This window comes from Engraulis encrasicolus, chromosome 4 (assembly GCF_034702125.1).
Source record: "Engraulis encrasicolus isolate BLACKSEA-1 chromosome 4, IST_EnEncr_1.0, whole genome shotgun sequence".
Classification (NCBI taxonomy): Eukaryota; Metazoa; Chordata; class Actinopteri; order Clupeiformes; family Engraulidae; genus Engraulis; species Engraulis encrasicolus.
Window position 1 is genome coordinate 20,755,002 of NC_085860.1, and position 13,435 is coordinate 20,768,436.

Sequence of the window (13,435 nt, forward strand, 5' to 3'; positions counted from 1 at the left end):
TTAAAATAGATTTCTAATGTACTTAAAATGCACTTATCCACATGCTAAAGTTCACATTAAACACATTTTAAAGTGATTTGGTTAGTATACTTATAATGTACTTAAAATTAAGTATGTTTTTAGTATACTAAGTACACTTGTACAAAGTTTGATTTTAGTACAAAAAAGTCAACTTAAAATGTGATTAAGCTCTACTTAATTATATTTCAAGTGTATTTAAGTATACTATAAGTTGTCCCAAAATAACACAACTTAAGTATGTACTTCTGCAGTATACTATAAAGTACTTTCTCATGACGTTAAAATAGATTTCTAATGTACTTAAAATGCACTTATCCGCATGCTAAAGTAAACATTAAACACATTTTAAAGTGACTTGGTTAGTATACTTATAATGTACTTAAAGTTAAATATATTTTTAGTATATTAAGTACACTTATACAAAGTTTAATTTTAGTACAAAAAAGTCAACTTAAAATGTGTTTAAGCTCTACTTAATTATATTTCAAGTACATTTAAGTATACTATAAGTTGTCCCAAAATAACATTCTTTAAATACACACTTTTGAAGTACACTTTAAATACAATAAAACGTACTTATTAAGTATATATTAAGTACACTTTTTTTTTTACTTGGGAACCCAACACAAACACATAGTTGTGAAGTTAATGAATGTATATTGCCATCACGTGTATTACTTACCTGCTGCTTATGTTACGGCTTCGTCTTCTGGCTCGGTGTTGTGTTGTTGTAACAGAGCATGTCCACACAGGAGCTGCACCATCATCACCATTTACTGGGTACACAGAAAACATACAGCAGTCATTTGCTGGGGATGAATGTTTCTCTTGTCAGGGAGTTTACAAATACATATAACTTGATATGATGAATAAGTTATTTGCGGAAAGTTGTGGCCACTGAGGGGTAACGGTAAGAATGCACACTTGAAGATGTTCAAGTGGTTCTTGGGGATTCATTATAATAAAAAATCAGTAATTACATGTAATCTATTAGCCTGGTCCTGACCATCCCATAATACTACCATTTCATTTCGTATTCATGGTCTGGCATTTGTTTGCTCTGAAGCGATTGTAGGACGCAACATAGCGCAGACCAATGGCTCTGGCGCAGATGTGTACGTCATTGTCACGAGCGTTCTCCCCCTTTCGTCCCCACGTGGGGGGCGTATTCGATTATTGGCTGTTTTCTGGGGGGGGTGTTGCAATCAAAATTCTACTGCTCCAAGCACTCCACAGAGAAGCACGGCCAGACTACAGTAGTGGAGCCAATCCTTTGGCGGAAGTACGTAGGATGGCTCGCGAGGCTAGTAATCTATATGCATGTGTGTGGTTTTATGAAAGTGAAACAGAAATGACATAAAGGAAGAATGACTCCTAAATACTGAATGTGAAATTAGCATGGATCCAAGTATGGTGTACGGGCTACGGTATATTGGTTATCGTGACACCCCTCCATACCTGTAGTCGCTCGGGGTTGTCGGGCAGCTGCTGCTCCTGGTAGTCCTCTGTGTAGTGCGCGGTCAGCAGGTCGTCTGACACTGCCATGCAGCCACCTGCCGTGTTGCGGCCAAAGGTCATCGGGGCCTGTCGTCAAGGGAAACGATTGGCAGGGGATGAGCATGATAGGGCAATGCTATATTCAGTCAAACATAACCACATGCACGACAGGACCCTCCGTAGACGGCAAGGGGTGGGTGATTAACATGAGCTGAAACTTTAAAGAGGTAATTTTTCCGGACCATCTTACAGGAGGTAAAACTCGCAGTGAAGTTTACCCGACATACTCAGCTATCTTTACCGGACTGGCAATAATATTCCTATGAGTTCAACTACAAACTGTCGCTCTCGTCACGCTAATTGCCTCTAGCCTCGCTTTTGTCTCAATACAACTTCGACTCAATACAAAGCCAATTACTTCCATTGCTCGCCTTGCTTATGTTGCAATTTTGAAAAATTTAGTTGAACATAAAGCATTGATAGTCCTACACAAACTGAAAACCCCCATGTTTTAAGGCACAATACATGAATTGCTTGTCATTCTGAAGTTATGAGGAGGAAATGATCACAGTATGTAATTACATGTTATTGGTTCAGCAATTCACTTTGACTACAGCTTTGAAATTAGGTGTTAGGCAACAAAGTGTGCCTCTGTGGCAACATCAGCAGACTTGGAGAGGTCAAAAAAGCTCACAGTGTCATGGTGTACAGTATGGTTATCCGGTACGGTACAGTATTTTTTTTTCAAGCTGTAATGATTATTGTCAGCACTTTTTAACGTGGCTGATTACCGGTTATCGTGACACCCCTTGTAGAATCAGATTGTCGTAGGCAGGGTTCACGTTAGCCGGCTGTGGCCGGACATTGGCCGTTTTGCATCATGAATGTCCGGCAAAATAAAATGTGACCGGCCAAAATGTCAGACAAAAAAATGACTAAAATTAATCAGTAAATAATATTAGCTCATTTTAAACACTGAATGTTACACAAAACACCAGTGATATGAAACTGAACAAAGACGAAAATAGCCTATGTAAATGAACGTGTAATAGTCTAAACATCACGCAATAGTGTTGCTTGTGCTCTCGTCCCCCACGGCGTTCTCCCCAATCAAGTTGCTTCCCTTTCACTTGACTCACACAGCTGGCTGATGTCAAGGAACAATTCAGGGTTTTTTTTGTATTTTAACAGTAAACACAAAGGGCATTGCGCTTGCAAAACCGTTTCATGAAAGACAGCGCGCTTTTGCTCCCCATGCATACAAGCAGCTAGCTCTTTAACACCAGCCAACTGGCCCAATGCAAATGAATTTTAAGTTTTGCTGGTAGAAAAGACCAATTTACTAGCCACTTTGACCTATTAGGGAGTGTGTGTTTGGCTATATGAGGGAAGGTCCGTTAGATATTCTAAATGTCCGGTATTCTGCAATGCAGCCGGCCACTTGTCCGGCCAGTAAGAATTCTAGCATGATCTAGCGTCAATCACATCTCACCATGGCTGAAGTGCCCTTGAGCAAGGCACCTAACTTCACATTGCTCCAGGGTTTGTAACATTTTCCTGGACAAAAATGTCTGCCAATAGTGATACAGTATAATGGAATGCAATAATACACACTGTCCCTACCTTCAGAAACAGCATGTCATCCGCATCCATGGCCTCCTCTATGGTGCTGATGGCGTTCATTAGGGAGGCCATGTCACCAGACAGTTTGTCCACGGTGTCCTTCATCTTGCGGCTTTTCTGGTCCTCCTACTCCTTCAGGACGATCACATAGGAACTGGTGGATCTTCTCAAACTCCGCTTTCACCAGACGCTCCGCGTGCTAGGACTGCTTCTGCTCACACAAGACACATGATTTTACACAATCATCTTAGTAGTTGACATATTCATATACTTGTGACTTCACAAATACTGGGAATACTTGTGCATGTAGTGTACAATGACAATGTAACAAAGCCTTTAAAAAATACCTTACCAGAAAGTTTCTCATGCACACCAGAAACGTTGTGCCTACCAGAAACTACAATCTCAGGTGCGCAGGGGAAAGTGACGCGCACGTGTGAACCAGAACATTTTCAGGCGGGCATAAGAAAGTTTCTGGTGTGCACGAGAAACCCTATGTTTATTTTTTTAACTCATTCATGTCAGTAGAATGTATAACTTAATGCATGATTTGACGCTGTGTCTTTCCATTACAACGAACCTAACTCTCTCATCATTTAAACCCCTCAGCTTATCCTTGAAGGACCTCAGTAAAAAAAAAAACCCACGCATCATCATCATGAGAAAACATACAGTGATACAGTGTAGACTCAAAACTGAAGCGCTGTCTTGGAAATGGTCAACATTGAGAAGACGACAGCCGTACACTTTGATGTCTTCCTGATATTTCATTAAAACCAACCAGCTTTAACGTGAAGGCAGATGGTTCAAAATTATAATGTTCATAAGTATATAAAAAAAACATGCTCTCTCTCTCTCTCTCATTACGGTCCTCCGCGGCCTCCTTTGTGGAGCAGGTGACATGATCTTCGTGCTCCTCTCTCACACACTGCTCACACACCAGTTCCTGGTCCTGGTGCAGAACAGCAGTATCCTCTCACTGTTCACATCGCTGCGGACACGCACATCACAGATGCCTTGTGTCTTTTGTGTGTGTTAACAAAGTGCAAAAAAGGAGTGATGACATGGAGGTCCACTATAGTATATATTTTTGGTACTGCTGGTGCACCATGCGCAAACACAAAAAAGTCAATTCGAGTCATTCAGTTCGAGAGCAACACATCAAAATACTAGAAGTAGGCCTACTAGCATCTACTCCGCCTCGGCCAGGTTTCAGCAGCGAATGGGGCAATCTTGTATTCAGAGCTGCCCCCTCAAATGAGTGTGTTGACCACCATAGAACACTTTCTCGGCCTACACACGAAATTCGAATGGACACGCTATAAAATGTGTATATATCATCCAACTTAATCAGTTATGCACCTGGCAAGTTGACAAGACCTGACAACATATTCTTGAAATGTGTTGGTCTGCATGTGACACCACCGCAGTAGGCATAATGCCTGACTTGCTAACCCATAAGCAAATCAGGAGAAAAGCAAGAACTAATATAGACAACTATGCTGCCCTCGGTCTGCGTTACTGGTGCAGAACTAGACAGCTAGCGAACAGTTCAAGAGAAGGCAAGCTGAAGTGTAATTTTGTCCTTTTATTTTCTTTCTTTCATTTCCTTACTGACTTTTCTCTTGCACTTTCACTTTGTACACTTGCACTTCCAATCTCAATACATCTCTTAACACTTCTCTTTACTGTAAAACTGTTAACAGAAAACGAAATAAACATACAACAGTTTCACTTACTTCAACATTTGCACGACACACAAATCTACAAGCAACCCAGCGATCTATTTTCAGTCAACACAACGTGACCTATTTTAGCTAAGTAGAATCTGACTAGCCAAACTTTACAGGAAAGTGAACATCACTTCTTGAGGCAAATAGAAATATACATCAAAATATCAATGCAATTTCGTTACAAACAACATCCATCACAAAATGATTACTTACAGACTAATATTGTCCAAGGCTCAAGTGTGAAAATATATAAATTGCGGGAGAGATGAAGTCCGTGTCTTTACGGCAGAAAACACTTCAAAACACTGCCTGGAAACTAGGAAGTAGATTTGTGCTGAACGCGCAGTACCGCGAGAAAGTCCACTAGGTGGGTAAGATTTACGTGGGAGAAACTAAACTCGGGCATGGAGTTATATGGAAGGCAGAACAACAATTTTGGAACAAGCACATTGGAAACACGGTCTTTTCCGGACATCAGCTACTCTTAAATTTTCTGAAGGGACAGGTTGACGTAGCAATGGTGCGTGCCCACCATTGGTGCCCACAGACGTGCACTAGCACTACAACATTATCAAACCCAAGTGTTTGATGATCACATCGTCATGACTCACCTACATTGATGGAGGTTGCAAAGATGACAAATAACTTTCCTCCTGGCAAACTAACCACGTCATTTAATCCTTTCGATTGATAATGGCTGGCATTGTTGTATTGTCTTTCGCGCTAATGTTTGAACTCCCTCAGGTTAATCAAAATAATAAAACAGCTTTTGTGAATGGTTTGGAGACCAATTGACTTACACAACGGGAGACAATGTGAGGAAGTACAAAACCTCACGGGTAGGTTATTCCATTTTCCCGAACAGACCATAAAAAAACAGAGACAAAAAACCTCCGGGAAAAATTGGACGTGCGGCAACACCGCTCAGAGAAATATGCATTTAGCCTGACTTAATAGCTAGATACCAAATGCCCCATTACAAGTTCAGAATAGCCAACCAAAACGGCAAGGTTTCCCTCATTATCGACTCAATAATGATTAAAAAAAACCATCCATTATACACATATATTATGAATACAAGTAGGCTGATACAATAATAACCATCCAGATAAAATAGCTGCAGATAAAACAGTAACACACTTTGGGGTAAACAAAATAGGCCTGCCTACCTACCACTGCGATTGAAATTACACAAAGTTTAAACAACTCCTGCCAAATAATACACCGTAGCCTAACACATGCAGACATCAAATAATTAAGTTTACTCACGTTTCTTCGCACACAAGACACAAAATTAGAGATAAGAATACCCATCTGTCTGGTTAACACTAGCTAACATTAAATGGCTACCTAGCTAACAAATAAGGTATCCGTCATAGAAGCTAGCTAACACACAGAGAACATGTCATATTGAATGACAGCGATCATACAACCCAAGTTAAGAAGAACTCGTGGATACTAGAGTTAGTTATTGGTCTAGTTCTACTAAAATGTCAACCTGGCACCTTAGTCAGACCATTGAGAGTGCGAATCAGACCCTGTCTGAGAGTGAAGAATCTTTTTTCTCTGGCTCAACAGCCACGCTAGCAGAGATTCTAGGAATAGTTAGGACTACGTTGTGTTATCTCTCTGGCGCTAGCATTTCAAGCTAGGCGGATCCGATCGATTAGCTATCTCGTTCTATGCTAGCGGGCTGACAAGCATCGTACTCTCATACAATGATATTGATACATGAACGATCCAAATACAAATTAGTACACACCGGGGTACACAGAAAACATACAGCCGTCATTTGCTGGGGGGGATTGCCTCTGTCTGGCTATATCGAAAAGGCTTCATGCTAATGTGTACAACAACACAACCCATCAAGTCACCTGCATCATGAATAGCGGCCTACTAGCTCTACCTCTCTGCTACTACTAGAGCTACAGAAATTGGAGACACAATCTGAGCACAAACAACGTACAGGTACAAACAACGTGTAGTTCGGTCTCACTAGAAAAAAAAAACAATAAACCACTCACCTTTGTCTGCGTCATCCACAACCTGTTGGTGCTCCGTCGGAATCGTCAGCCTGCAGAAACCTAATAACTAGCACTCCAAGTTATATTTATGTATCGGTAGTTATTACAGCTCCGTCGTTAGAGTTGCATTATTACTGGACTGTGTCGTGTTTACGCACGAGTGAGTGGGCCTGTTCTCGCTGCACACACAGAGGCCTTGATCCCGCTGTCAAGCCATGCCTCTGATTGGTCCCATGGAAAGCGATAACTTGCCAATAAGCGGTGTTTTGATTGGCTTCCATCCTCTGACCCCACCCCCCATCAAAAGAGGGCCAAAATTCGTAGACTTGTAAAAGCGATCCACACTTGTGTGCTTGCTGCTCCGAGCAGGAAGAGGTTCGCACAGCATGGCAAAACAGATTCACATTTGTACACACTCCTACTGCCACACAACTACAAAACATTTATACAGGTACGTTTTTTATTTTAGGAGATGCAAAATATGTGTGCAGATCTACAAAATTAACCTGCAGATGCAAAATGTTTTTCCACAAATACATTGTATCTGGCACGTATGTGAAATTATTCCGCACATCTGAGTTTTATTTCTGCAGATACAATCTTTATGGCCTTGTTCTAGTTCCATACATGCACTCATCTTCTTGCTTTAAGCACCTCATCTTCTGAGGTTAGATGTACAGCGTCATGATAAAAAAAAAATGTGGCTAGTAGAATAGCTGGATGGCTAGTGACTCGGGAAAACCACTAGCCACAGTGGCCGGCAAGCGAAAAAGTTAATGTCAAGCCCTGTCACACACACACCAACCTAAGACTCATAATCTAGGTATACGGACTGATTAAAGATGTGTTTTGAACATAACATGAACACTGTATTCCCCCATTGCTGGTAGACTTGTTGCCTGACTTTCCCCTCTGTGTGCTATTAATGACCACACCAGGGGTGGAACTGAACTCTGAACAAGAACCTTTCTTTACCTGACAAAATGTGTGGCATTCTTATCCCTGCCATACACTGCCACTCCCTCTCTGTCTCTGTCTCTCTCTCTGTCTCTCTCTCTCTCTCTCTCTCTCTCTCTCTCTCTCTCGAGTATAGTGTCCCCTGCGTCCTTCATTTGTCACCTTTTTTATGTTTTTTTTTTTTTTTTGTCCATAGATCCTGATTCGGACTCTGGCTTGTAGAGGCTCTAGCTGTTTAGTCTGTTGTTCCCTGCTAACAGCGGCAGTAGCCCTCCAGCCCACTGAGAGTTCTTGCTGAAGCCCCTCAGCTGCAGCCCAGCATCAGGTAACTGAACTCACACACACACACACACACACACACACACACACACACACACACACACACACACACACGCGCGCGCATGCAAGAGGTTGTAGATGCAGACAGTTCATGGGTGCACAGAGGCGATATATATTCATTAACTGAGAAATATGTCCTCACCTTTTGGGCTTCATTCCTTTTGATGGTGTATTTATTAAATTGTTTCTTTAATGCTTGACACTTAAATATTTCATTTACTTTTTCAGTGTCAAAAACCGAAAAGAGATGGCAGCCCCCCAGAAGTTTCTGCTCCGTGTTTATCTGCACACAGATACTGCCATGAAGCTCACTCTAAATAGCCGCCCAAAGTCTGTGGAAGAGCTGAAAATTATAATGCAGTACAAATTCAAGCCAAGACTCGATGGTAGTGACTTCACCATCCAATACGAAGACCCTGACTTTGATGGGCAATTAAGTGTCCTAGTGGACATAGATGAGCTGCCAGAGAAGGGGACACTGAAAGTGATTAGGTTGGAGAGTGACGATAGTTCTTCTTGTGGCAGTTCTGACACTGACATACTGCCCCATGTACCATTTAGTCAGCGGCAAAAGAATTGGTCTGATGTTTTTCCTGTTCCAACATTCAACCACGAAGTTGAGCATGTCCTTGACCAGGGTAACTTCGTCTTCCAGACATCTGGCAAGCCAACTAGATTAACACGTTCCCAGAAGCACAATGTGCTCGAAATAATGGCACAGACTATTTACAGCTTCAAGCCATACCCTAGCAATACTGATCTTTGTAAGGCTTCGGAAGCATTGATTACTGCCCACCCATGCCTCAAAGAACTTGGAAGCAAGACTGGCTGGTACGGCTGGAAGGTCAGTTTGGCCTTCAAGATGGGTAACTACAGACAGAAACTGGCCAAATCGGGGTGTGCTGAGGTGTCCATCAATGCAGGAAAGAGAAGCAAGAACAACCCTGACAGCGATCACCCCCATGCCAATATTAAGCGAGCTCGTAGGTCGGAAGTGAACTTCCTACCCAACTTCCCAACTGGTGAAAACCAGGCCAGTCTTGACCTGATGAGACTCGAGATAATTGAAGAGACTGACAAGTCGGAGAAGAATTTGCAATTCATCGAAAAGCTGATGCAGACAACCTTCGCTTTACGACGACAAGACATCATCAAAAGTCAATTGCCAGTAAAGGACTTGCTGCGCAGCTGGCCAGCTCTGCAGTTGGAATCGCAGGTAACATGCTTTTCTGTCTGTCCAAACTCAAATCAGTTGTGATGGTGTTCAGCGTGTGACTGCAATCTAAAAAAACCCCCAAAAAACATGTATTGATCCTGTCTATATGTTTGTGTTTGTGTTTTATATGTCTGCAGGTTCTCTCAGAATTCCATCGTATCACTAATGTGAACCTGCGCAGCACATTCTACGCTGAACTTGACAGACACACACCACGACTCCTCAACTTATACAGACAAAAGGCAGTACGCACCGGCAAGTTGGCGGAGGCTCTACGGGCTACCCTCGCCGCTTATGATCTTCAGGTATGTCTAAGATTAACTTGGCATGTCCATGACCACATTTTACATCAAGCATATCTAAGTATTGGCCCTACCGTGGCTCTAACGGTAGGGTACTTTACTATCATGCCGGCGACCTGGGTTCGAATCCGGCCTGGGTCATTTGCCGATCCCTCCCCGTCTCTGTCCCCACTCATTTCCTGTCTATCCTTCACTGTCCTGTCCCGAATAAAGGCAAACAGCCCCAGAAAATATCTTTAAAAAAAAAGCAAAAGCAAGTATTTTGGCCAATCCATATGTGTTTTAGCAACTTGCATTGATGAAAATTAAGATTAATACGACTTAGATTTAAAGAGCTCTTTATGATACCGCCCATCCCCCAACCACCGTGACTAACAAATGCTCTGTGGGACACACTGGTTTATTGAGCATTCAGTGCAGACAAGCATTATGAGTTCACATTTTTCTTACTTTGTGTTATTCATAGAACTAGAACACCAGATGTCGCAGTCAATCTTTTGAAACTTACGTAGGAGTCCTGCCAATGTCAACATTCAGTTGTATTGCTGATGCTACCCTTGACTTGTTAGTACCTGATGACACAGCAACTTTTTTGTTCTGGTCCTGTAATGTGTTGTAAGGTGTCTGCTGATGTTGCATAACCTTTTGGATGTTATTGGTATGTAAACAAGACACGGCCCCGTTAGTGGGGTCAGAGTCTCAAAAAGGGCTGAAAAGCAAATGCTGCATTTGTAATGGCATGTCAAGAATAGCGTGAGCATTACATCTGCGTGTTGAAATCGACAGGAATTCTCCTTTAATGCTGGTTGTTCATGTTGGGCGTCATCATCATGGTACAGGTGGATCATTTGCTGATTACCTTGTCACCAATTGCTGGTCATTCAGATTCTTTTAATTGGTCCTTGTCTTTAATTGTCTTGGACATACATTCAAGCAATGGACTGATTCATGTCAATAGACAAAGGTAGTTTACATTAAATCTAGTGTTCTACATCTGTTATTACACAGACATGCCTAAGAATCTGTTAGGTGATGGTGGTCATACACTACTCAAAAAAATGGAACACCAAAACCAAGCAATGGAACTTCACGTCAATTATACTTTTATCAGCCTGTCCAGTTAGGAACCAACATTCAAAGCCAATTCATTTTGCCTACTGTTGTGCCAATTTAATAAGCAATGAGTAGATGTATATTAGAAGTAATCACCAAAAAACGGCCCAAAATAGTAATTCTGCAGATGGTGTCCTCCATTTTTCATCCTTTCTGACCAATTTTTTTGTCACGTGGATTTTGTTACAGTCCCAACCCAGGAAGTACCATGAGGGCACTGAAGTGACTTGGGTAGTGCTGCTCAACTGATCTCACAGAAGTATGATTGTATGACAGGAGTTACATTGCTTTGGTTTTGGTACTCCCTTTATTTTTTTGGAGCAGTGTATTTTTGAGAGGGTCTACATGGCAGTACTATATATTTGTGCAATTTTTATTTTTGTCAATCAAGGAAGAACATGATGTCATCTCGAGACGCACCCTGTCGCTGTGTGCCCTGCCGGTGTACCTGCGAGAAGATGGATCTGCCTTCTTTCAGACATTCAATGTAAGTACTGGTTACCATCCATAAATGTACAATACATCATCCAAAGCTGAGTTCATTTGTTTCCCCCTCCCTCTGGGTCAACGGTCTAGGTGACCTTGGTAGCTCTATCACTTCACTCATATTAATAATATAACATGGTTTGCACATTTTCATTTGCGTAACAATGTTCATCTCTGCCCATCCCTCAGCTCCCACACAATCTCCATCCTTGTCACTGCTTATCTTGATTATTGTAACTAGCAAATCCCTCCATAAGCTCCATAATGCTCATTATCCAACATAGGACTGTCTCTTCAGCCTGATCTCTCAGAATTCTGTGGAATGGACACGGATCTTTGGGACACGAAATCCGTGTCAGTTTCACAGATTTTGCCAAAAAGATTTTGGAATTGTTTTCCGTGACTCACGGAAGTGCTTTCTATATTCCCACAGCACTGTGTTAAGTCTATCATTAGAAAATAGATACCAAATTCTAATAATAAAAGAATGCTAGAGCAATTTAAGTTGTGCCCTGACCAAAACAATCCCTTACCTTAACTTGTCAGTAAAGACATGTTTTTGAGAGAGCCCATCAACCAACTCTGGAAAAGGTATATCAAATTCATGTAATCAACGAAAGAATACTAGCTATGCCCAGACCAAAACAATCCCTAACCTGTCATTAAGAAATGTTTTTTGAGAAAAAAAATATTGGAAATTAGAAATCCTGAGAAAACCTGTGGAAACCTAGAGCTGTGGGAATATAGAGAAAGCACTTCCGTGCGACCCCATCACGGAAAACAATTCCGTGTCTAGGGGCACGGAATTTTGGCAAAATCCATTCCACGGAATTCTGAGATCATGTTGGTCTCTTGGTAAACATATCCAGATTGTCAAATGACTATCTTCCTAGTGTAGCCAACAGGTAATTATGTTGATTGTGTTTTGCAGGAGGAGGAGGAGCCTGATTACCATGATGTCCCTCTTGCTCTTGGCATAACTGGCGCAGACCCCTTCAGCTGCAAGAAGTTTACAGTCGTCATTGAAGGCAATGCTGTTTTTAACGAGGTTCCCACAATTCCAGATTCATTTATGTTGTTGTTTGGGCTGACTTATGTGTTCAATTTGGAATACCCTAAGAGCCTCTTGAACACATTCACAATGATCCAGAAAATGTTTGTTTGTCTGGATGATGGCAAACCACTCAAACCCTGCCTAATGACTTTGAAAGAAGATTTGCTACTGCAGTAGTGCGTGTTTGTAACATTTGCACGCGCACACACACACACACACACACACACACACACACACACACACACACACACACACACACACACAGCACCCTCTAGATTTGCTACTGCAGTAGTGCGCTTTAGTAGCATTTGCACACACTCTCTTTCACACACACACGTATGCTCATGTCACACGACGCCCTTTAGATTGGCTACTGCATTAGTGCACGTTAGTAGCATTTGCACACACACACACACACACACACACACACACACACACACACACACACACACACACACACACACAGCGGCTGAAATATAGCTGAAGCGGCGGAACAGGGACCTGTTACCTGCCAGTTGTACTGTACAGTATTCGAATGCCATACTTACCAGAATGCTTCAACTTTTTCTCTCTCTCTCTCTATAGTACAATACACATATACACCCGCACGCACACACACGCGCCCAAATTCAGCTTATTCCCCGCATTTAGGACCTCAGGGCCATTACTTAAACAGACAAACACTCACACATAAGTTAGGCTTATTCCCCGCATACATGACCACACGTGGGCTCACCCACACGCAAACAAACATACGCAGTTGGATGTATGTCTTTTTCTAGCTGTGTTGATTTGGAGGCGAATAACTATAGCAAATGCGTGCATGCACACCACACACAGACACACACACACACGTGCACACACTTGCATACATATGCAAGGGGATTTCTTGAGCCAGTACCTTTAGACGTAGACACCAACACAGATGGACGACTCGCACTGCCTGATATTGCTAAGGTATACATGGGACAGAAAAAGGACCGCCAAATGGTTTACAGAACATCAAGGGTAGCATTGGGATGCATCTCTGGACAATAAGATACATGAAACATGATTGCTTGTCATCTGAG

At 42.0% G+C, this 13,435-nt stretch overlaps 1 protein-coding gene across 1 annotated transcript; it reads left to right on the forward strand.

Annotated features, from left to right (window-relative positions):
- The first annotated feature begins 8,810 nt into the window (after nucleotides 1–8,810).
- LOC134446750 (uncharacterized) lies at nucleotides 8,811–11,336 on the forward strand. The gene is made up of 3 exons (XM_063196050.1): nucleotides 8,811–9,410; nucleotides 9,548–9,715; nucleotides 11,217–11,336. Exons 1-3 carry the CDS (start codon nucleotides 8,907–8,909, stop codon nucleotides 11,334–11,336), a joined length of 792 nt encoding a protein of 263 aa, XP_063052120.1. The 5' UTR covers nucleotides 8,811–8,906.
- The last annotated feature ends 2,099 nt before the right edge of the window (nucleotides 11,337–13,435 follow it).